At 38.2% G+C, this 26,172-nt stretch overlaps 1 protein-coding gene across 3 annotated transcripts in view; it reads left to right on the forward strand.

Annotated features, from left to right (window-relative positions):
* The first annotated feature begins 1,744 nt into the window (after window positions 1-1,744).
* LOC126294993 (zinc finger protein 59-like) overlaps window positions 1,745-26,172 on the forward strand; it is an 85,613-nt gene continuing 61,185 nt past the window's right edge. The window contains exons 1-2 of one of the 3 annotated variants that reach the window (XM_049987237.1): window positions 1,745-2,660; window positions 3,561-3,647. In XM_049987237.1, coding sequence (XP_049843194.1) covers window positions 2,586-2,660; window positions 3,561-3,647 — 162 coding nt within the window. In that variant the 5' untranslated portion in view covers window positions 1,745-2,585. The remainder of the gene's footprint in view (window positions 2,661-3,560; window positions 3,648-26,172) is intronic. The other 2 variants (XM_049987239.1, XM_049987238.1) reach the window with 2 other exon arrangements.

Consider the following 26,172-nt stretch of genomic DNA (forward strand, 5'->3'; position numbering starts at 1 on the left):
ATGAATATCGTAAGAGAAACTGATAGACCAGCTTAGGTAAAAATTCTGCTATATATCAGTTTTGACAGCACTTGGTTGCAGCAGTCAAGACCGGGTATTCTGTGTATGATAAATTTATTAAAAGTACGTAACTGTGTTTTATTCTGACAGTGTATCAATTCTGTAAACATCAGCAGTTACTGTGATATATTCACATATTTTGACAATCTCCTGACAAATGATGAGGATAATAATTATTATATTCAACTGTATTATGTTATACTTTCTGACATGTTATTTGTCATTCGTGATGGCCAGCGGCTATTTCCAAAGAATTACGTAAATATCTGTTCGCTCCAGTAACTCTCGTCTCTGAAATATCACCGTGGTCTAAGACTGGAGTCACTGTGTCAGGAACACAGACACACACACAATTATTCTGTTACCAACTTCCCGGTTACCTGTAATGGTAGCCAAATAACTGCCAGAGAGCGAGAACTGTGAGCCAATCATGGAGCCACTAACTGCCACAGGTAAATACCGATCTCTGACAGTTATTTCCATAGTCGCTCGAATTCATTATGACACCTCTCTTTATACTACCCGTCCAAGCTAAATTGACATATGAGGCGGTGGCTCAAGTTGACGACCGTATACAGTACAATCACCAACAAATTTTACATATTCACATACACCTTTGCCTTTAACCCAAATGAATACAGATTCGTTAACAGATATTTTCCTCCTGTTCCGAGTATACAATGACAAGGAAGAAGGAGAAACATATGCAGATTTACCAAAATCCTTATTAGCCAATTCCGAAATATGGTACGTGCGAAAGGCAATAATGTCTCTGTCAACAAAACTTTCAAGTCCAGCAACACTTGGTACTCCAGTACCTCCTCGAACAATGGCAACAGTAAACCATCCATTACCATGACCAAACGTAACGTTTATATCTAAACTAAAATTAAGTCTACAACCGACGAAAACAGCAGGACCATCCAGCACAGCTTGTGCAGCGACAGACTTAACTGGAATACGATTCTTCTTGTCTCCAGCTGTTGTAGCAAATTCGATGTTCTCGATGTTCTTGTAGACTGTTTGTTTAGAACGGCGGCGATATCTTCTGTAAGGCATCTTGCCTGTACTGCAGCTCCTATCAGCCAACGCTCGGACATTAACTTTATTTAATTGTTTGTGCTAAAAGTAACGAAAGCGCAACATATAGTACACAGTTCTTATAAACAGATGGCGCGCAGCCTCACAGTTATTCCCGTGGCCTACAGAACTCCTTCCAAATGGTCTACCCCGTGAAAGCGTAGTACGATCTTCGGTCAACAGATGGCGCGAGGCACTGTTGACATTAGACAGTTATTGAAATAACTGCCTGTATCAGAGGAACGGTTGTCGCAGCAACCGTTACTTCTCAGTAACCGGTTATTTCTATCAGTTACGTTATTTTTGCTACCTCTATTGGCAGGTGGCTGTAGAATTTAGAAGCTCGTATCATAAGTTTGTACGGAATTACGTTGCATTTTCAATGTAATAAAGAAGTGATTAGATGGTAGAGCCATGAAATTAAGGAAAGACACGTATTGAGTCTGGAACTAAGTCAATACGTAATTTTAATGATTTTTACAGTTAACTACCAGGAATGAAATAGTTTGCCAATACCTTCTAATGATGCTGTAGTAACTGTTCGTACAACTGTTGTGTTAGTTTGATTTCATTTATTGGGCACATTTGAGCCATAAATTTTTTCGACATTTAATTGTTGCATTATCTTTGACGTCTCTGGTTATGATTTGGAATGCCTTTGAATTGCATAAGTAATTATTTCAGGTTATGTGAATCAGAAGCAAGCACTTGTTATTTTCAGTGAGCCTGTGTTTCAGTATTTCGAACCGGAGGTGATTAGTGTTTAAACAAACATATTAGTACAAATTACGTACCTATGCTGTCCGTTAGTTACGAGAAATACCAGATCGATGTGTATGTACGTCATCTGCTTGCTGTTTACGTCCTGTCCGATAAAATTGCTAAATGTCTCCCGTGAGTTAGCGAAAGAACCGGCTGAAATTTTGACATGTTGTCTGAAATTACCGGAAACGTTTCTGTAAATGGTATGGTAGATAGAGAAAGTGAAGGTCAGTGTGAAATACTTCGTGATTGACAGAAAGAAGGCGCTTAATGAAGTTCGCACACCCGCTACAATGTTATTGTTATATGGACTTTCGTTGTGCATGCTATGTTCGGTAACAATAGTTGTGTAGGGATGACTAGGGGCAGTAATAAAGTTCACTGTAATCCGTTGCGTAGCTCGTCCAGGTTGTAGCGTGAACAGTTGTATTGTCGATACATCCGATTTCATTTGCCCATGTTAAGACAGAATTTCAGGGATTGATTATGTTGGGATGAAAGAGAGTGCTGTACATGTGTTGCGTTTTCCGTTGGTTTTCAATGTGCCTATGTGCTCCATAGCGTAGCAAATAGTGTTAACTTCTTATTGTAGTAATGTGCACGTTGAAATCTATTTTTGTGCAAGAGTAGTGCATCACCTTTCTGGAAGGATATGGAAAATGTAATTGACTGTGTAAGGCATAATGGGTGTGTGTATTTGCCACTGCCAAAATACGGCACATCAGAACTCCATAGAAGATTGTCTCGGATACTCTTATGTAAGAAAGTAATTTCACTAAGTCTTGTTAGAGGAATTTAATAGGTGTTAAATCTTGACAATAAAAAATCATTTACTTTTCTATGCAACTTGCAGGCTGCAGTGTCGTTTTTGTAGTGCATGGGTAAAGAGTCCAGTGTTGCTCTAAACTTGGTTGATAACTTTGATAATAGATGACTGTATAAGGAAACAGTTGTTAAAAATACATGTTAAACTGACAAAAAAAAAAAAAAATGAACTGTCTGTAGTGGTGGATTTTCGTGTAGTGCTTGTCTAAATACCATGAGCAAATATGGGTTTATAGATACAGGATTGAAAGAGAAGCCTGTATGACTGAGAAATAATTCTCTTCTGGCCTTGCATACATTGCTGAGAGTATAATTCGAAACATCTTACATTATTCTATATATTAAGGAATTCCCACATTAGAGTCTGATATACCTCAAGAGTGAAAGCTCAAGACTCAGTTTAATCTTTTATTCTTCGTACTTAAAATTGTTGTTGTCTATAGTAAATAGACTTATTTGGTAAATTCACTTTGTTTTAGTTGCTTCGCTTAACAGTTAGAAATTTATGTGAAGAAAGCAAGATATGTCAGTTACCGTGTTCAGAATGGGATTGTATACCACAAGCAAATGCTACTAAGTAACAGCAGCAACTGATAGTCTTGTATCCGTGTTTGAGGTTTTTTCCTCTCAAATTGAGTTTTGTTTTTCATTAATGACAGTGAGACTTCAGAGTCTTCATAACCAACAAGTTGTAATCCAGTTCTTTTCAACAGCCATTTTTAAATTTTTCATGTACACTGACTCATTTGCTGCAGCCAGAAAATACCACCTGTGCACCGTAACAATAGTAACAATGCAAACAATAGGACCACTTCTTATTTCTTGTTTTTCAGTGGCTTAAGATTGCAATCATGGACTGCAAGGGAACTAATTGGCTGAAAAAAGAGAACAATGAAGTATATGCTGACTCAGGCTCCTTGGTAAATAGCTTCATGTATTTCGTACCATTGTTTCATTAATTTTTATGTGCTATGTGGTGTGTAAACAAGCAGATTGCATGTTCTGTCGTTTGTCAAATGAAACATTTGGTATTGGCTGTTGGTTTTGATACATGAGCTGACAAAGTTCTGACTCATGGGTGTTCAACATATTTGAAATGGATTGGTGTCATTTAGTATATGATGCTGCTCTCTTAGTATTTAATTTATTTCAAAATTTCTGTAGCATATTGTTTGAGTGTGATGTTGTCATGTCAGCAGTTAATGATTACAGGTCTGTTGTCTACTAAGAAATTCACATGTTCTTAAATAATTGTGGTGTTAGCAATCAGGTGTTACAAATTAAGTTTCTAATTAAAGATTGTTTGATGTGTTGTTGATGTCTAGATAGAAAGTGGTCTTATTAATGGATATGATGAAGTAACATGTGGGTAGGACTTTACTTGCTAAGTGCAGATGCTATGGCTAGTATGGTAGGTCAGTTCTATGGTGTGTTGGACGAACTGATCAGATGCTATATTTGTGGTCAATTTTTAAGTTGATCGCAGTTGCTTTCTCAGACAAGAGGAAGATACAAGTGGATTTATTGCAAATACAATATTTGGCAGTCTATTTATCATGGTGCCAGGTGGAGAAATCTACAGTTATGATCCCTACAATATTGTTCTCTTGGTGTATTATTTTTGCTATTGCTCATGTAATTGGTTTTATACCCTCAAAGATACTAAAAGGTATCAGGTAGATTATATAATGGTAAGACAGAGATTTAGGAACCAGGTTTTAAATTGTAAGACATTTCCAGGGGCAGATGTGGACTCTGACCACAGTCTATTGGTTATGACCTGTAGATTAAAACTGAAGAAACTGCAAAAAGGAGGGAACTTAAGGAGATATGACCTGGATAAACTGAAAGAAACAGAGGTTGTACAGAGTTTCAGGGAGAGCATAAGGGAACAATTGACAGGAATGGGGGAAACAAATACAGTAGAAGAAGAATGGGTAGATTTGAGGGATGAAGTAGTGAAGGCAGCAGATAATCAAGTAGGTAAAAAGACGAGGGCTAGTAGAAATCCTTGGGTAACAGAAGAAATATTGAATTTAATTGATGAAAGGAGAAAATATAAAAATGCAGTAAATGAAGCAGGCAAAAAGGAATACAAACATCTCAAAAATGAGATCGACAGGAAGTGCAAAATGGCTAAGCAGGGATTAGTCGAATTAAGTCGGGTGATGTTGAGGGAATTAGATTAGGAAATGATACACTTAAAGTAGTAAAGGAGTTTTGCTATTTGGGGAGCAAAATAACAGATGATGGTCGAAGTAGAGAGGATATCAAATGTAGACTGGCAATGGCAAGGAAAGCGTTTCTGAAGAAGAGAAATTTGTTAACACTGAGTATAGATTTAAGTGTCAGGAAGTCGTTTCTGAAAGTATTTGTATGGAGTGTAGCCATGTATGGAAGTGAAACGTGGACAATAAATAGTTTGCACAAGAAGACAATAGAAGGTTTTGAAATGTGGTGCTACAGAAGAATGCTGAAGATTATATGGGTAGATCGCATTACTAATGAGGAAGTATTGAATAGGATTGGGGAGAAGAGAAGTTTGTGGCACAACTTGACCAGAAGAAGGGATCGGTTGGTAGGACATGTTCTGAGGCATCAGGGGATCACCAATTTAGTATTGGAGGGCAGTGTGGAGGGTAAAAACCGTAGAGGGAGACCAAGAGATGAATAGAGTTAGCAGATTCAGAAGGATGTAGGTTGCAGTAGGTACTGGGAGATGAAGAACCTTGCACAGGATAGAGTAGCATGGAGAGCTGCATCAAACCTGTTTCAGGGCTGAAGACCACAACAACCACACCAACAACCCTCAAAGTTCTTATCAGCAGTCTTAATATTCTTGATCGGTTTTTGTTTTGTCAGTAGGTATTCAGAATCCATGGGGTGCAAATTTCTCGACCTCCGCTATCGGGTGGAGAAATGTAGGGTCCCCCTGAATAGGTCAGGCGTGCACTACACGCTGGAAGCGGCTACAAGGGTAGCGGAGTACGTGTGGAGTGCACATGTGGGTTTTTTAGGTTAGAGAATTCCTTCCATAGGTGTGACAAGACGCCTCCCGAGATGCGGCAAGGTAGGAGTAGGCAAAAATGTAACTGGGAATAACAATATTAATGTGCTAATAGTAAACTGCAGGAGCGTCTATAGAAAGGTCCCAGAACTGCTCTCATTAAAAAACAGTCACAATCCCCATATAGTACTAGGGACAGAAAGTTGGCTGACACCAGACGTAAACAGTAATGAAATCCTAAACTCAGATTGGAATGTATACCGCAGAGACAGGCTGGACAGTGAAGGGGGAGGCGTGTTCGTAGCGATAAGAAGTGCAGTAGTATCAAAGGAAATTGATGGAGATCTGAATTGTGAAATGATTTGGGTGAAGGTCACGATTAAAGCAGGCTCAGACATGGTAATTTGACGTCTCTATAGGCCTCCGGGCTCAGCAGCTGTTGTGGCTGAGCACCTGAAGAATAATTTGGAAAATATTTAGAGAAGATTTCCCCACCATGTTATAGTTTTGGATGGAGATTTTAATTTGCCGAATATAGACAGGGAGACTCAAACATTCATAACGCGGGGCGGGGAAAAAAAATCCAGTGAATTTTTTTTAAGTGCTTTATCTGAAAACTACCTTGAGCAGTTAAACAGTGAACCGACTCGTGGCGATAACATATTAGACCTTCTGGTGACAAACAGACCCGAACTATTTGAAACAGTTAACGCAGAACAGGGAATCAGCGATCATAAAGCGGTTACTGCATCGATGATTTGAGCCGTAAATAGAAATATTAAAAAAGGTAGGAAGATTTTTTTGTTTAGCAAAAGTGACAAAAAGCAGATTTCAGAGTACTTGATAGCTCAACACAAAAGTTTTGTCTCAAGTACAGACAGTGTTGAGGATCAGTGGGCAAAGTTCAAAACCATCGTACAATATGCATTAGATGAGTATGTGCCAAGCAAGATCGTAAGAGATGGAAAAGAGCCACCGTGGTACAACAACTGAGTTAGAAAACTGCTGCGGAAGCAAAGGGAACTTCACAGCAGACATAAACATAGCCGACGCCTTGCAGACAAACAAAAGTTACGCGAAGCAAAATGTAGTGTGAGGAGAGCTATGCGAGATGCGTTCAATGAATTCGAAAGTAAAGTTCTATGTACTGACTTGGCAGAAAATCCTAAGAAATTTTGGTCCTATGTCAAAGCAGTAGGTGGATCAAAACAAAATGTCCAGACACTCTGTGACCAAAATGGTACTGAAACAGAGGGTGACAGAGTAAAGGCCGAAATACTAAATGTCTTCTTCCAAAGCTGTTTCACAGAGGAAGACTGCACTGTAGTTCCTTCTCTAGATTGTCGCACAGATGACAAAATGGTAGATATCGAAATAAACGACAGAGGGATAGAGAAACTATTAAAATTCCTCAAAAGAGGAAAGGCCGCTGGACCTGATGGGATACCAGTTCGATTTTACACAGAGTACGCGAAGGAACTTGCCCCCCGTCTTGCAGCGGTGTACCGTAGGTCTCTAGAAGAGTGAAGTGTTCCAAAGGATTGGTAAAGGGCACAGGTCATCGCCGTTTTCAAGAAGGTACGTCGAACAAATGTGCAGAAGTATATACCTATATCTCTAACGACGATCAGTTGTAGAATTTAGGTACATGTATTATGTTAGAGTATAATGACTTTTCTGGAGATTAGAAATCTACTCTGTAGGAATCAGCATGGGTTTCGAAAAAGACGGTCGTGTGAAACCCATCTCGCACTATTTGTCCATGAGACTCGGAGGGCCATAGACACGGGTTCACAGGTAGATACCGTGTTTCTTAACTTCCGCAAGGCATTCGATCCAGTTCCCTACAGTCATTTAATGAACAAAGTAAGAGCATATGGACTATCAGACCAATTGTGTGATTGGATTGAAGAGTTCCTAAATAACAGAACACAGCATGTCATTCTCAATGGAGAGAAGTCTTCCGAAGTAAGAGTGATTTCAGGTGTGCCACAGGGGAGTGTTGTAGGACTGTTGCTATTCACAATATACATAAATGACCTGGTGGATGATATTGGAAGTACACTGAGGCGTTTTGCAGATGATGCTGTGGTGTATCAAGAGGTTGTAACAATGGAAAATTGTACTGAAATGCAGGAGGATCTGCAGCGAATAGACGCATTGTGCAGGGAATGGCAATTGAATCTCAATGAAGAAAGGTATAATGTGCTGCGAATACATAGAAAGAATGATCCCTTATCATTTAGCTACAATATAGCAGGTCAGCAACTGGAAGCAGTTAATTCCATAAATTATCTGGAAGTACGCATTAGGAGTGATTTAAAATGGAATGATCGTATAAAGTTGATCGTCGGTAAAGTAGATGCCAGACTGAGATTCATTGGAAGAATCCTAAGGAAATGCAATCCGAAAACAAAGGAAGTAGGTTACAGTACGCTTGTTTGCCCACTGCTTGAATACTGCTCAGCAGTGTGGGATCCGTACCAGATAGGGTTGATAGAAGAGAGAGAGAAGATCCAACGGAGAGCAGCGCGATTCGTTACAGGATCATTTAGTAATCGCGAAAGCGTTACGGAGATGATAGATAAACTCCAGTGGAAGACTCTGCAGGAGAGACGCTCAGTAGCTCGGTATGGGCCTTTGTTAAAGTTTCGAGAACATACCTTCACCGAAGAGTCAAGCAGTATATTGCTCCCTCCTACGTATATCTCGCGAAGAGACCATTAGGATAAAATCAGAGAGATTAGAGCCCACACAGAAGCATACCGACAATCCTTCTTTCCACGAACAATATGAGACTGGAATAGACAGGAGAACCGATAGAGGTACTCAGGGTACCCTCCGCCACACACCGTCAGGTGGCTTGCGGAGTATGGATGTAGATGTAGATGTAGAAATGTAGGTGGACCAAGAGTTGTTGTTGAAAACATTTGAGGACAGTAAATATTATTAAATGAAAGTGTAGTTGTTAGTAGAATTTACAATCTTAAGAAGGAAATGGTGGTAATGGTGATACTAAAAGAATAAGGGAGTGTTACTACAGAATGTTTGCAATACTGTTTAACCAGTAGTTCTTCCCATTACCACTCTAAATATTTGGTATCATATGAATTACTTAAATGTTAATATGATCACAGAATGAAACTGTGTGGGCTCAAATATGACCCACCCCTAACACAGAAAATACACCTACAGATTGATGCTTATCAAAAAAGTAATTATAATAGAATGTCACTGTTGGCTTCTGGCAAATTAAAACATGCTAAAGTGAATGTTAGATCTCAATTTGTTATTCAGTTTCTCTGAAATTAGAAGGATTTTGAAGTTTCCAGTGTGGCTATCACCGTTTTATGGAAAATTCCCTTATCATTGAGCTTGTTTTGAAAATATATCCTTTGTTTATTTCTTCATCAAAGTGCTGTAATTAAGTTGTTTTGAGCTAAATCAAAACACTCTTGTAACAAAATAAATATGTCATTTGCTCTGAATCATTCATCTTGAAAGTTCCTCTATAAGCAGTGAAAACACAACTGTAACTCCTTGCTAGACAATGTCATGTTATAAAAGTAGCCTTGACAGGTTTATGTGAGCACCAACTGCCAAATTCTGCATGAAGTGTGACCTCCCTCCCCCCCCCCCCCCCCCCCCCCCCGCAAAAAAAAAAAAAACCCTCTGTGCTTTGAATGTCTCACATACCATTCTTTCTGTGAACTTGGTGTCTGTTTTGTTCTGCTCATTTTCAGAAAGTTCATACTTCTAGTGGTATAGTAGTTCTTGCATTGGTCTGAAAATGTAAGTTGATAAAGGCAAGTAGTTTTTGATTTAGCACACCTGTGTTTGGTGTGGCAGCTTCTCTTATTACTTTTTTGGAACAACCACAGAAGTGAGGATTACATTGCACCTTTCTCTTGTTACATCTGTATTGTTAATGTATCTGTCTTTCATTAACTCAAAGCTGTGTAACTGAGCAATTGCTGTTCCAACTTTTCATGTGAGATTGTATCTGAAATGGTCGTATGATGACAAACAAAATTCAGTTGCCTCAAATATGTTTTCCAAAGAACAAAGAAAGTGAAATCAAACAAGGGAAATGTCAGGATAGAATAATGATATACAAAGGGTACATTCCAACTCACCATATTGAGGAGGCCTTAGGTTGCAGGTAGGTAGAATGAATTGACTGCTAAATATTTAAGCTTTTGGACAAAGTCATTCTTACGACATACAAAACGGACACGCATGGCACTAGGGCATGACCGTATGTAATGTGAGCAGAAATCTGTTGAAGTGAGTGGTGGGGTAAAGAGGTGGCATGGGGTGGGGAGGTGAGGGATAGCAGGGTAGGGGTGGGGGATGCTGTGCTGCCTGTGGGTTTGTGCAAGGACATGGGAGGGGAGGGGGCAGGATAGGGTTGCTAGGTGCAGTGTTGGGAGTCTGGAGGGGGGGGGGGGGGGGGGGGGGGGGGAGTTGAGTGAAAATTAGGCTAGGGGGGTTATGGGGATGAATGATACGTAGCAAGAAGAGTTCCCATTTGCACAGTTCAGAAAATCTGATTATATGTGTGCAATTTTTTTTTTTTTTTTTAAATTTGTTCCCAAAGATGGAATCTCTGCTCTAATGGGGCAAAACCTTCAGCCTGTTACAACCTACCCTACCACAAAAGACACCAATCATTTCCTACACTGAATCTCCACAGTTCCTGTTCCTTTACCACTCGACGCCCTGCTATGATTCTATCCCCAACACTCATGGCTTTCTGTTACTGAACACTACTTTTCTCAGTGTCTAGCTGCCACCAAACCTACAGCCCCTTTTTTGACACCACGACCAACTTCGTCCTCACCTATAATTACTTCTCCTTTGAAGGCATGGCCTACAAACAAATCTGCAGTACATCAAAGGGCATTTGTATGGTATCATATTATGCCAATTTATTTATAGGCCAGCTAAAAGATTCATTTCTAGCCACCCAGAATCGCAAACCCTTCACTAGATAAAGATTCATTTATGACATCTTTCTGATCCTATTGGTTTAGTGAAGCTGATCTGATTAGGTCCATCAGGCCTTGTATTAAATTGAACCACAGTTTCACATATACAGTACCCATTTTATATCATATTTTCCTGAAGATAAGTTATAATATGACAAATAGTATTAAAATGATTTGAGTGTCTGAAGTAGCAGTGTGAGTAAATAATACTAAGATCTAAAAATTAATATTGGCAGTATTTGTACTACTGTAGTTGCTGTCACTAGTGGTGGTGATGAAAGAATTAGTAGGTGTGCAAGGTAGTTTTTTTTCTGGCACAGTGAGTTATGGTGAAAGGAAATTCAAGGAGACTCCACCAGCTAAGAATGCTGGGAAATAATGGGGTTAAAGGAATATGCTAAGGGTCTGACTGAGGCATGCACAGCCTAAAATTTCCTTTCAAACATTTTTCAGGAAGGGATCTCCCATGCCTTGGCTTGTCAGTCACCTACCATCTCCCACATAACCACTGTTTGGCCATAAAGGAAAACTCCCCTTGCAAATCAATACCACCCAGGATGAGTAACTGATTCACACTCTCTGCCAGGATTTACACTACCTCTTGTGCCTCAAAATAAGAAATAGTCTCTTCACCTTTCCCACAGTTGTATTTTGTAACCAACTGAACTGACGAAATATCCGGGTCAAGGGAAGTGTTAGATTCCAGTGGAAATTGTTTTTAATTGATTTTGGGAAGGTTGTGGTCATTTTATTTTATCGTTTGGTTAAGTGGCGTGTGTTCATTTTTAGTTTGTCCCCACTCAAAAAACCCCAATTTCCCCTTCCTGTCCCATTAGTTTCATTATATTGTTTGGAAACATATGTGTTTGATGGTTTTTCGATCTATTTTTGTGTTGGTTGTCATGTTTATGTAATGACGTCATAGCCGCGATATGGGAGTTGTTGTGAATGGTCGTTTTTGCCATACTGGTGATGTCATTGGCCAAAGCAGACAGGTGGAATCGGACATTGCTGTTAACCCCTACATGGAGGACATGCTTGATCCCTCCAGCCCTGCCAGACGTCTCCAACACAAAGGTAGGGCTACCTGTGAAAGCAACCGTGTGATTCACAACTACCAGCCTGCTACCACTGTGCTGTTTTCTACATAGGCATGGCAACTAACACACTCTCTATCTGCATGAGCGACCACTGTCATAGTGTGGCCAAGAGAGAGCTGGACCACCCACTTGCTGAAAGTGCCCCCAGCATGTTGTGCTTCAGTTCAATGACTGCTTCATAGCTGGCACCATCTGGTTTCTACCTTCTAACACAACCTATCATCATTTCCTGTAACCCCTCTGGACTTAATTTATGCTAATCAATGTCCTCTACCCTTATCTCCTTCCATGCTCTCACTTCAGTACCCCCCCCCCCCCCCACCCACACACACACACACACACACTCTTTTTCTTGATTTCTCTCCTCTCCTCCCCTTCCCCTTCCACAGTACAGCTTCCCATCACGTTCCCTAACAGATGGTTGCTCATGCTAGAAGCAGATGCTGTCATGTCCCAGTGCCTGCTGACAGTGGCTAAGTATGACTGTATGTCAGCTATCTCGTATCTTGCACTTAAAGTGAAATAATTTCGTCATGGATGGCTTCCTCAAGTATCTCAATAATTCTAAGGGAATGTAATCAACTGCAATGGCCTTTTTACCACTTCACTCTTCCAGTGCTGTATCAAATTCTGCTCTACACCTACTTCCTTTCCCCTTTCTAGAGCAAGTTTGTTTCCCTTTGCTTTACAACCATTCTTGTTTAGCCATATTGCATGTCCTGTCAACATCATTCCGTATTCCCTTTTGCCTGCTTAAATAGCTCCATGTTTGTATTTTCTCTTCTCATCAATTAAATTCAGTATGTCATGAGGTGCCAAGATATTCATACTAGCTCGTACTTTTTACCTATGTTTCCTGCTGCCTTCACTGCTTCATCTCAAAGCTGTCTATTCATCATCTACTGTATTCCTTTCCTCTGTTTATCACTTGTTGCCTAATGCTCATTTTGAAACCATCAGTGAGTTTTGGTTCTTTTAACTTATCCAGATCCCATCTGCTTAATTTCTACTTTTACCATTTCTTCAGTGTTATTTTGCAGTTAATAAAAACAACTCTAGCCAGTCCACATATATTACTGGAAATGTTCTGTAGTTTAAAATCTGGTTTTGAAATCCTTGTTTTTGCCATTACATAATCTGTTTGAAATTTTTTTGGTGTCACCATGTTATTCCACATACACAAACTACTTTCATGATAGTTGAAACAAGTGTTTGCAGTGGCTAATTCATGCAATGTGCAAAATTCTACCAGGTGGCTACCCCGTTTCATTCCTTTCCGCCATTGGTTATTTTCCTGCTATTTTGCTTATTCTTCCTGCTCCTACTATTGAATTTCATTCCCTTCTAGAATTGGTTATCATCTTCCTTAGTTACTGAGTAATTTTTTCTCATCAAACTTTTTCCTCTTGCCTTCTGCTGGTCTAGTTGCCATACAAATTTCTACCACTGTCGTATTTTCTTCATTCCTGTTTCAACTACGGTAAGTTATTGACATTGCTGTCATTACTAGGCCTGTCCCTATATGACCCATATTTGTTTTTTTATTGGTAACCCTGTACTTACCTGACAGGAAGTCCTGTCCTTTCTGCCACTGTGCTTGAATTCTTACTACAACTGAGTACAACCTATCCATTTTTCCTTTTTAAACCCTCTAACCTTCCTATGCTGTTGTTGTCTTCAGTCCTGAGACTGGTTTGATGGAGCTCTCCATGCTGCCTTACCCTGTGCAACCTTCTTCATCTCAAAGTACGTACTGCAGCCTGCATCATTCTGAATCTGCGTAGTGTACTCATCTCTTGGTTTCCCCCTATGAATTTTACCCTCCATGCTGTCCTGCTATACTAAATTCGGGTCTCTTGATGCCTCAGAACACGTCCTACCAACTGAGCCCTTCTTCTAGTCAAGTTGTGTCACAAATTCCTCTTTTCCCTGTTTGTGTTCAGTATCTCCTCATTAGTTACATGATCTACCCATATAATCTTCAGCATTTTTCTATAGCAGCACATTTCGAAAGCCCCTATTCTCCTCCTGTCTATTTATCGTCCATGTTTCACTTCCATACTTGGCTACACTTTATACAATTACTTTCACAAACGACTTCCTTACGCTTACATCTATACTCAGTCGTAACAAATTTTTCTTCTCCAGAAAAGCTTTCCTTATTTTGCCAGTCTACATTTTGTATACTCTCTACTTCGACCATCATCAGTTATTTTGCTCCCCAAATAGGAAAACTCATTTACTACTTTAAGTGTCTCATTTCCAAATCTGTTTCAGTTCCTCTTACATCCTCATGTTTCTCTGGTGCCCGTCGGGACTATCAACAGATGGGGTTTCACTAGGCATGGCCTACACCTAAACAGGACTGGGAAGGGAAGATGGGTACAGCTGATTCATGAAAGTATAGGGGGTGGATCTCGGGCCACACATGGTCAAATACCTGTTGTCATAGGTAGGAAAAGTAGGTCTTTTTTAGGATAAATCCAGACAACAGGTTCCCGTGCCTAAAGAGTATCTCTAGCACTTCAAAAAATACTGAAACAATCACTCACAAGACAGATTATAACACTTCAAAAATCACACATACCAGATGTCACAAAGAAAAACAAACCATCGGAAAGAGTAACATGGGGCATTTCACAGACTTAACAATCCTCCATCAAAACATGCAATCAATAAAAAATAAAATACAAGCATTAGAAGTTGAGCTCCAATCTTTGAACTGCACAGTAGTTTGTATTACTGAGCACTGGTGTAGAGACACAGAAATCCAACATGTAGTATTATCATTGTATGAAAGGGCAAACTCTTACTGCAGAACTACTTCAAGAGGTGGAGGATCATGCATTTATATCAGAAAAGGAACACAGTTCAAATCTAGACATGACCTCAGTACAGTAAGTGAAGACAAACAATTTGAAATATCAGCTATTGAATTATCAGGGCTCGATATCACCAAGAAATTAATCATTTTGTGTGTGTATAGATCTCCCAGTGGTAGTGTGGACACTTTTTTCAATAAATTAACAGAAGTTCTAGATAAAGTCTCAAGTACAAAGGTCAACATAATTCTGTGTGGGGACATAAACATCAACACTAATATCATAAATGAATCCAGCAGCACCTTCATAAATATCCTTCAAAGTTTTGGCATGTCCCTATTGGTCAATAGTGCAACAAGGGTTACTACAATGACTGCATCAGTAATTGACCATGTGGCCACAAATATAGACAGGGAAAAATGTGATGTAGCTGTAAAAGATCTCGGACTATCAGACCATCTCTGTCAAATAACAACAGTAAAATCAGGCATCGAACCATTCCCTAAACTGCAAGCCTATAAACGACATCTATCAGAAATCAAATTAAAAGATTTTTCAAAAGAACTAGAAAAACAAAGCTGGGATGAAGTGTATAAGGAAACCAATGTGAATATGAAATTCTCCAAATTCTCCACATTGTTTAAATTGAACTGTGAAACAGCATTTCCAAAAGTATGCATGACTGTATCAACATCTCACAAAAACAGATGGATAACAGCAGGTATCAAGAAGTCCTCCCAAACACTTAAACACCTCAGTTCCATGAAAAAGATTCACAATGATCCAGAATTCTTAAATTTCTATCATAGATACAAAAAGATTTATAGGAAGGTGCTGATAGCTGCAAAAAAGTCATTTAATGACAAAATAATATATAATGCAGAGAATAAAAGCAAAGCAGTCTGGGATGTTATAAAAAAGGAAACGGGGAGAGGCAAACAAACGCAGAATAACATACTGCTAAGGGAGGGGGATAAGGTAATAAATGATCCACAACACTTAGCAAACTATGTAAACGAGCATTTTTCAAGTATTGCAGAGAAGTTACAGCAAAAATTCCCCAAAACAAATATAACACCTGCAAAAATTGTTGCACTAGATACAATGATGTTACTTCCAACCACAGAGAATGAAGTCAATAAAACTGTTCAAAAGCTAAAAAATAAAAAGTCAGAAGGCTTAGATGATGTACCAATGTGTGTACTGAAACAATGCATAGGGATTATACAAGGCCCATTAACAAATATAATAAATGAATCCTTCACATCAGGGACATTTCCAGAGCAGCTAAAACAGGCAAGAGTTGTACCTTTGCTTAAGAAAGGTAATGCAGAAGACATAGAAGATTACCGGCCCATTTCCCTGCAGTCAGCATTCTCAAAAATAATAGAAGCAATTATGAAAGACAGATTAATGAATTATCTGAATAAATACAATCTTTTAAGCAAATCACAGTTTGGTTTTCGAAGTGGCAAAAATACGGAGTCAGCCATAGTAGAATTCACAAAAGTTGTACTTAATGCTCTTGATAAAGATGAGTGTGTCACAGGCATATTTTTGGATCTTTCTAAGGCTTTTGATACAGTCGACCACAAGATTCTATTAAATAAATTAGAAGCATTAGGAATAAGAGGGGTAGCTAATGACTGGTTTCGATCATACCTAACATATAGGGTACAAAGAGTAGAGATAACACATACTTCAAATAGATCTAAACATTTAGTAAAATACTTATCAGAACCAAAACATATTAATATAGGGGTTCCACAAGGTAGCATATTAGGACCAATACTATTCCTGATATACATCAATGACTTTCCCAGTAGTGTTACTCATGGTGAGAAAATTCTCTTCGCTGATGACAGCAATATTATAGTCACTGAGAGAACAAGAGAACTCCTTACCGAGAAAGCAAATGAAACTCTCAAGGAAGTTTACGATTGGTCAATAAGCAACAAATTGACATTAAACATAAAGAAAACTAATGCCATGAACTTCAGTTTGAAGAGGAAAAATGACAATGTTAAATTAAATGTAGATGGCACCTGTATAGACTGTGTAACAAATGCAAAATTTCTAGGAATGAATATTGACTCTCAGCTGAAGTGGTGCGAACACACAAAGGTACTTGCAAACAGAATGTCATCAGCATGTTATGCCCTTAGAATTCTATCATCTGTGTGTAACATGCAGTGTCTTTTAGTTACATATTATTCATATGTACACTCAATTCTTAGCTATGGCATTCTTTTTTGGGGAACAAATCCACAAAATATGAACACAATTTTCAAACTCCAGAAAAGAGCCATAAGAATAATAACCAGAAATAGTAGTCGAGCTCATTGTAAAGATCTGTTCAAAACACTGGGAATTTTAACTGCTCCATGTGAACACATTTACCAGTCAGTTGTACACATCAAAAGTAACATTGGCAATTACTGCACAAACAGCTCTGTCCATGACCATGCAACAAGAGATAGACTCAACTTACATTTACCAAGAAAAAATAAACATAAAACTCAAAACAGCATTTTCTACCAAGGAATAAAACTGTACAATAAATTACCAAAAGAGATTAAAGAAATTTCAAAAATACACTTATTTAAGAAGGCAGCTAAAAAGTACCTGTTATGCAATACATTTTATACATTGAAGGATTACTTAGATAAAGCAGAGTAGGGGTTTGATAAAAAAATGTTATACAAACAAATAATAATAATAATGATGATTATAAAACATCCAATATTCCACATAACACCTTCACTTTATTATTTTTCTTCTTTTTTCCTTTCTAGAGACACTCTCCCCTCAAGCTATGCATAGCACAATACTAACACCTCTTCCTCTTTCTGAGCTCAACATCTCACTCATTATGAAGGGATGCTGACTCAGTTTTTCAGGATAGCAAATGGGAACTTGCAGTACAGAAAATGGCCCAAGGATCACCTGTGTGTGTGTGTGTGTGTGTGTGTGTGTGTAGTGAGTGAAGTGTTATGAAACAATGTGTGTATAGTGTGTGCAGTGACTGATAGTGAAATATGAGTGAATAGTGTGGCATTACATTATTTAATGAGTTATTTGTAAATAAATTATTGTATACCAGGAGTAAAATCTAATGATTGTCTCTAAGTAGAAGTCTGTAAATATATGTGTATACGAATTAGCTTATTGTAAATTGATCTAAGCTTGTAAATACTTTGACATGTCCTATATCCTTGTAAAAAGAGATCTACGGATGAATAAAACTACTACTACTACTACCTCCTTTCAAGACACTGTTCATTTCTGTTCAACTGTTCTTGCAGGTTCTTTGCTGTGTCTGACAGAGCTACAATATCATTGCCAAACCTCAAAGTTTTTGTTTCTTCTCCATGGATTTTAATTCCTAATCCAAATGTTTCTTGTTTCTTTTACTGCTTGCTCAATATACGGGTTCAATAACATTGGGGATAGGCTACAACCCAGTCTCTCTTCCTTCCCAACCACTGCTTCCCTTTCATGCCCCTTGGCCCTTATAACTGCCATCTGGTTTCTGTACAAATTGTAAATAGCCTTTAGTTCCCTGTGTTTGACCCCTGCCACCTTCAGAATTTGAAAGAGAGTATTCCAGTCAACATTGTCAAAAGCTTTCTCTAAGTCTACAAATGCCAGAAACGTAGGTTTGCCTTTTCTTAATCTATCTTTGAAGGTAAGTTGTAGGTTCAGTATTGCCTTGTGTGTTCACATTTCTATGGAATCCAGACTAATCTTCCCCAATGTTGGCTTCTACCAGTTTCTACATTCGCCTGTAATGAATACGTGTTACTATTTTGCAGCTGTGACTTATTAAACTAATAGTTTGGTGATTTTCACATCTGTCAACACCCGCTTTCTTTGGAATTGGAATTATTATAGTCTTCTTGAGAAGTCTGAGGGTATTTCACCTGTCTCATACATCTTGCTCACCAGATGGTAAAGTTTTGGCAGGGCTGGCTGTCCCAAGGCTATCAGTAGTTCTAATGAAATGTTGTCAACTCCCTGTGCCTTGTTTAGACTCAGACCTTTTAGTGCTTTGTCACACACATAACACAGTATGTCTCCCATTTCATCTTCATCTATGTCCTCTTCCATTTCCATAATAGTGCCCTCCAGTACATTGCCCTTGTATAGACCCCGTATATACGCAATCAACTTTTCTGCTTTCCCTTCTTTGCTTAGAACTGGTCTTCCATCTGACCTCTTGATGATCATACAAGTGGTTTTCTTTTCTCCAAAGGTCACTTTAATTTTCCCGTAGGAAGTATTTATCTTAACCCTAGTGATATATGCCTACCATACTAAGATATCTAATACTCCACACTCTGACATATAGGCTGCCTGTCTTGCTTCTCCTCATAACATTCTCCTGGGTAGGCATCTGAATGGGGGATTTTTTATCTCCAGAATGATCCTAAGATAATTTTGTACAGTAGAGATGCATGATCTTGAGAAGAAAAACACAAAGCTACAGTTTCCCTTTGCTTTCAGCCATTTGCAGTATTGCAGAGGCAGTTGGGTAATGTTGCAAGGCCAGGTCAGTTGATCATCCAGACCATTGCTCCTGCAACTACTGAAAAGGCTTTTACCATCCTTGGGGAAGCATGGGTTAGCTTGATTTCTTCACAGATAATACTTACTTGTGGTTGCACCTAACATACTGTTTTCAGTATTGTTGACATGCAAGCAACCCTACCTCGGCAATGCTCATGGTATGTTTGAGGTGGGGGCTGTATGCTATATTGTTTAAAGTACTGTCTTTCAGCAGGAGAAATAGTTTTAGCATACATATTTGTAGAATTACTTCCCTATCTGTATAAATATAAATAACAATTCTGAGAGACTTAATTGATACACATACAAAGAAGCATATGAAAACTATTGGTATGTCTCAGATTTAAGGCACTAACTAATGGTTAAAAGATCAGTTACTTTAACAGTTACCCTAACCAAGCATGCCTCCAGGACTGCCAAGGGGACGTCACTTGTTTCCTCATAGATTTTCATCCTAGGTAAAGCAGTATTACACAGTTCTCCATAAAAGTAGATACAAGAAATGCATTTGGAGATTGGGTGATTTCTGAGTGCTGGCAAGTATATAAAATTTATTATGTAGCTGTCTGTAGTGGAGTGCATAGGATAATTCTATAACAATCATAAAGTTGGTGGTTCAGATCACACCAATAGCAACCAGTTCTTTTAGTTTTATTTAAATCCTGTATGTAAAACGAATGGCAATTTTAATTCATGGTGAATCATACTTTATGAAAAAGTTATTTTAATTAAAAATTACATAAAATGCAAGTATTGTTGAAAAATTAAATATTGGTATAGAAATGGAAATCATCAGATAGAAAATAAAGAATTTTCCCATAACTGTATCAAAATCTGTGTTTTAAAATGTCAAGTAGGTCGAGTGTAAAAAGATGTAATTTTTACTAAGCCATTACAATCCAGAATTTGTTAAATTTGCAATTTTTTAGTAGACATTGGATTTTTTAAAAAGTAGTTGTAGTTCCTACTAGGAGATTTGAACCAGCAACTTTTTCATTACTGCACTTTTATGATATACTCTCAATTACCAGCAATTGTGTTAATAAGTAGGAAATATTTTGTAGTTGACAGCACACAGAAAACTTCTGATTTTCAAAGTATTTTTTTTTTTTAGTTGTTTGGTAATGGCATAGTTCTGGTTTAGGAAATTGATGGTCCAGCACTAAACTCCATATACTATGAATCCGAAGGAAATTGAAGAGGATGATCTGTAAGATTCCATTTTCAGTCTAGTTATTATTGTCACAGTGATGTGTCCATAATGGTTAAGGTGACAGCACATAAAACACAAGAAATCCAAGTTTAACTCCAAATAAATTTTTACACATGTTACACAGAAGATTTTCTATTAGACATTCATTAGATCACTTTGTGAATGTTCCTGATTAGCTGAAATCATCTGGTATTCAAAATTGTATTGTCTGACTGCATTGCAGCAGCACTGTGAGTGAACAGAGCAATCAATGTTACTTGATCAATGACTGTAGGATCCATTTTTATTCTTGTGGAGGAACTGTTTCCCTTCCAAAATCATTATATTGGAGAAAAAATTATCTGATGTTTAGGTCTTTAGCTCCAAACATGTTCTCTGTGCCTCTTCTTACATACTGAGAGGACGTGCATTTCTCTATTCCCTTGAGAAGCCATTGTCCCATAAAGTAACACTTCCATTGCCAGAGGTTGTTGTGCAACATCCAAGTGTTTTATTTACCTGATGGCTGCCCTTTCAGGTCTAGCGGTCTGCTCTGTGCAGAATAAGTTTGGTTTTTTCTTCTCCCTCCTGTCCCCACTTAGTCAATTATATATCTGTCATTTTGGTATCCATGCTGTAGTCAAAAATGTGAAATGCATTTTTATGTTCTGAGGTAAAGCATTGTAATTATGTCTGGCTGTTCCTGTCTTCTCTTTTGCTTCTGTGTGCAACAGTGTCAACAAGCATTTGTAGATATGTCTTTGGTCCATTTTCAATATTTTTGTTAAGAAGTTCTAGGATTTCTTTTTTCATTTCATTTTTTTTACAAGATATGGTCTTGCTTGTTGATTAATGGAACACTTCTTATATAAGCTGCCTTGATGGTTCTTATGTTCAATTTTGATTGGCAGTGGGGATCCAGCAGATTTGGCTTCATTTGAATCTGTTATACAGATGCCTGCAGCCATGTAACTCTGTTATGTTGTTGTTGTTAAACAGTTGCAGGTCCTAACTGTATTCCACATCATTCCCCATAGCTAGGTGTATTGGCTATTATACAGTTTCTAATAACTATAACAGGTTTGTTAGGCAGAAGTATAATTATTTCTTTCAAAACTTGTTTTTAACAGTAGTGATCTGTGATGCTTTAGAAGTCTAGTGCTCAGGATCCAATCTCTGTATTTAGAGAATTGATTATTTTGGGCATGCCTATTGCTAACAGAATAAACATTTTCCTGTTGTGGGGGTTTTCTAAGCATTTACACAGGCTAATTTTGGGAAAACATGTTTTGTAAATTTTCACAGGAATTTTTGTTCTCGCAGCTGTGGTACTGTCACAGGACATGATTTTGGGATGAGTGAGTTCAGATTGTCCTATTGAAATTTAGATCTCAATTTTCTGTGGATTCCCAAAATCTCTTAAAGGAAATGGAGTGACAGTTCCTGATAAAAGGGTGTTCTCATGTTATCTGTTTGCACAACCTCATATCATATTGTACTTCATTGATGTAATTGTCCTCCACATCTTTCTCCCACTCTCACTGCATGCAATTCCAGTTATGTAGTACACAGGATATGATGGGTGGATGTTGGTACTCAAATGGTTATTTTTTCCACCTCACACTTAAAAATAATTTTTTCCTCACATTTGATACTTAACTGCATGCAGATTATTTCAAATTTCAGTAACATGAGATGAGATAAATGTAGATTTGTCTCATTGTACATAACTGATTTTTCATGATGATAAGTGTGTTACTGCCAGTGTTCTGTGGTGTATCTTTCTGGTGGGTCCTCTGTATGCAATATGAGATTTTATAGCTAATTTCTAGTTTTCCTTCCAGTGTTGCGTGTGCAGTGCTACTGTTAATGAAGCTCTACATTTTGTCTTGAATGCTTACACATTTTTCTAAGAGTAAGAAGATTGCTTATTGACTGTATAAGTGTGAGTCTACAAACTCAAGTGTTTTGGGTTAGGTCCCAAGTATCACCTGTCACTTTTTCACATATGGAAATTGTCTATGTGGAAAATGAAAATTTCCATTCCAGTGTGACGCTGTAGGTCCTTGTGTAACTTACTGTGTTAGTGAGTTCAGAAGTTGGAGGAAGCCAGTGGCATACCGCATCCAGTAGACAGTGCCTGCTAGAGCACTGATGTGTTAATAACTACCTCCAGGTTGAAGAAAGCTTTACTTTTACTTTGCATTTGCATTTAGTTTTTGTGACATTTGACGTGTATTTTCAGTACCAAAATTAGGTGACCCACAATGTATCTGCAGTTACCTGATTGTCTTTACAGGTGGTTTTATAACCTAACAAATTCATTCTGCATATAACCTACTATTTGGTTATATTAAAAACAAAGATTCCAAAACTTACCAAGCGGGAAAGCGCCGGCAGACAGGCACATGAACAAAACACACAAACACACACACAGAATTGCTAGCTTTCGCAACCGATGGTTGCTTCTTCAGGAAGGAGAGGGAGAGACGAAAGGATGTAGGTTAGCTTTTTCTTGACCATAGTGCCCTCGTGATCTTTGCAGGTGTACCCTATCATCTTCCACTGAATAACACACTTCAGAAAAATAGGGAGCTAAGATCACCACAAATTAAAATCAAAAGTTCTTATTGGAGCCTTCAACTTGGCACAGGCATAATAGATAGTGATTTGGACAGGAAGATAAACATTGTTTTCTATAAAGTAAATAAGTGTAGCTTGTGAGTGGAGTTCTACAAAACAGACATGAAATTTTGTTGTGCAACAACATTGTTCCATAGGTAGAGATGTGCTGATCAGCCAACCTAACTCAAAGGAACATAATTTAGTTGCAGATGATAATCTTTCAGTACATAGAAAAATATTGAGGATCTTACATAACCCAGACATGTAGAAAAGTTAGGTAATGATGGAACACCACATCTCAGATGGAACCTTGGCACACACAAGATGTTGACATGTCTCTTGTGCCATGTATATTTATACTCAATATATTTAATTTGTTTCTCTAATCTTGTTACATAAATAACTTCTAGTTGCAAGCATCATTTGATGATGTAGGGATATACATCTGTTCTCTGTAGTGGTATGTATTGCCACATTTCTTCATAGTGATGTGTATCACCACACAAGGCTGCTGTTTGCTTGAGAGTCTTGGATTTCCCAGTGATGGGCAACCCCTCACTGCTTGATTGGATGCTGCAGGGAGGTATCCTTCAGGCCCAACAGGTGAAATGAGTTGTGTTGGTTTGGGTGCCCAATCAACAACACTCAGCACATCTTGTCTCTTAATAAGCCAAACACGACTTATCTTGCGTGTCCTCCCTTTCCCTTTGGGTGATAAAGTCAGCACATTTGAAAGCTTATGGGCCTGTAGCATCTTGACTGGAACCCCAGGGGCTTTTGTTGTTTCTTAGGCATTGCCATGGAGACCTGGTAAGTGCAGGTACTTGAGATGTACATATGTTACTTCGAAGTGGCTTTAATGTGCCCATTTTAATAACATTGTTCCTAAAGCTAACAAGTCCTGTGGAGAGGTTTATTAGCTAAACTTTACAAATGATGGTCCATGTACTGCACATGGTTATGGTAAAAAGTAGATATTTGTAAAATGTCTCTGAAGTGGTTTGGTGACAGGCAATGGGAGGATATTACATCATAAACAATGCACAGCTGTTTACCAGCTCACTCATGCTGTTAACATACAACAGAATGAAGTTTGTGTATGGCCTTTCCTTCACAGCATGCTTTTGACACATGCTGATGATTCTGTTGATGTTATATAATCATATATGTGTGTATACAGAACACATGTGCAACTTTGACTTTGAAATTTTATTAATAATTATATCTGGTATACAAGTCTTGGTTTTGGTGATTGGTATTGTGTGGATAGTCCTGTCTTCATGTTATTTTGCTGCTCACAAGATGTTCTTGTATTGGGGTGTAGAGCAGTGTTTCACTAGCTCTCTTGAAATATTACTAAGAGCTTTCTCTCAGAGGTGGAAACTATGTTGTGACAGATTGATACATAGCCTACTCTGAGGTTTAGGTTAGCCTGGAAACTGACAGTTTTTTTCCATTACTTCCTGTTTTTCTGCATAGTCCTGCAGGATACAAATAACTATCAGAAACAAAAGAGCAAAAGTAATTACTGAAAACCCAGTGTTACATTATGTGTTACATGTTTTTTTTGTTTTGACCCCCAGCAAGCAGGGGTTTATTTGAAAATTCAGTTTCATCCCACTCTAGCTCTTGACATGTCAAGGTAGTTAGGTTGAGTACTATTTTTGTCTTGCCATTGAACTAAAATATTATGTCATTGGCTTTTCAGCTATCATAATTTCCCATTACAGCATGCAACAGGTGCTACTAATATACACTCTGGGGTTAGAGGGGAGGAGTGGGGGCGGGGGGGGGGGGGGGGGGGGGACATGGCCCATCAAAAAGTTGTACCAACTTTTGTTGGAATGTCATATTTTCCTCCAGTGTTGCAGGTGCATAACATCATTTCTTGTCTCAGGTGTTTTTTAACTTTATAGATAAGAACTTCGCGAAGAACTTAATTGGCTTCCATGTGCAAAACAGAAGTGAGACACATTGAACTATCTTACTGCATCAGTGTTTCCACATTCACACTCGGCAAAAACAAAGTGCCATCTTCAAACTTACATCTGTCAAAGCATCTGCTTGCTGCACTCATCTACATTGCACTGTGACTCACCCCACACTGCTGTTAATACTAGTTTTTTTTATTGTGGTGGTTTGTTACATCACAACATGGTGTCAAATGACCCCTATGTCGTCATTCTAATCTGTTGTATGAATCAAATTTCGTGTAATTTAAAGTTCTGCTGTTAGACAATTGTAATGGATACACTCAAATGTCTAAATGACATTTGGAGCCCTCATAAATGGTCAGTTCTGTTTTAATGTAAATTTTACTTATAGTATATTGATTGAACTAGCCTGAAAAGGGGGGCTGGAAGGACTGAAACCACACAAAAATTCTGAAATAAAAATCAAGAAATGCTATTGTGATGTATGTCAAGAGACTTGATGTGAATTTCATTTGAACTACTTGTAGTTCTGACTTCCAATAAATATTAGTAGTATCAGGTATAATATCTAAAAAGGAAACAAAAAGTGAATATTTGCAGTACACAGTGAGAGCTGACATAGTGAAAATAATTTGGATAACAGGGTAGAGGAATAAATTTAACGCTAATCAAATACTGTAACAAAAAGCTTGGGTTACATAGAACTAACTTCTCTTTTGTAAAATTTCAAATTTTACTTTATGAAGGAGTTTCCATCTGAACCAGTGAATCACATTTAACGAGAGAGAGCTTGCAGTTGATCTTGTACTTATGAAGAGAGTGAAGAGTTCAATTGAATTGTATCCCAAGCCTGAAGCCATTGACCACACCAGACATTTCACCAAGCATTTTACAGACAATTGGCCAGTTTCACCTGCTCCTGTGAACTAGGAATATGAAAGGTCCTGGATTTGGCTTCATACATAAGGCACACAGTTCAGTTTAGTAATGTTACTGGCGTGTCTGTCATGCAATTGCAAATATATTAATAATAATTCACATTGCCATCTACATAAACGAGTAATCAGCTTCTTCCACTCATCAGTAAATATAGTGAATTTCTATGCACATAAATTTATCCAGTTCTCCACACTAATGAATCAACTTTGCAGTGAAACAGTAGAAATTCTACAAATTTGTAACGTAGTATGATGTACTCAATGATA

This window comes from Schistocerca gregaria, chromosome 11 (genome assembly GCF_023897955.1).
Source record: "Schistocerca gregaria isolate iqSchGreg1 chromosome 11, iqSchGreg1.2, whole genome shotgun sequence".
NCBI lineage: Eukaryota > Metazoa > Arthropoda > Insecta > Orthoptera > Acrididae > Schistocerca > Schistocerca gregaria.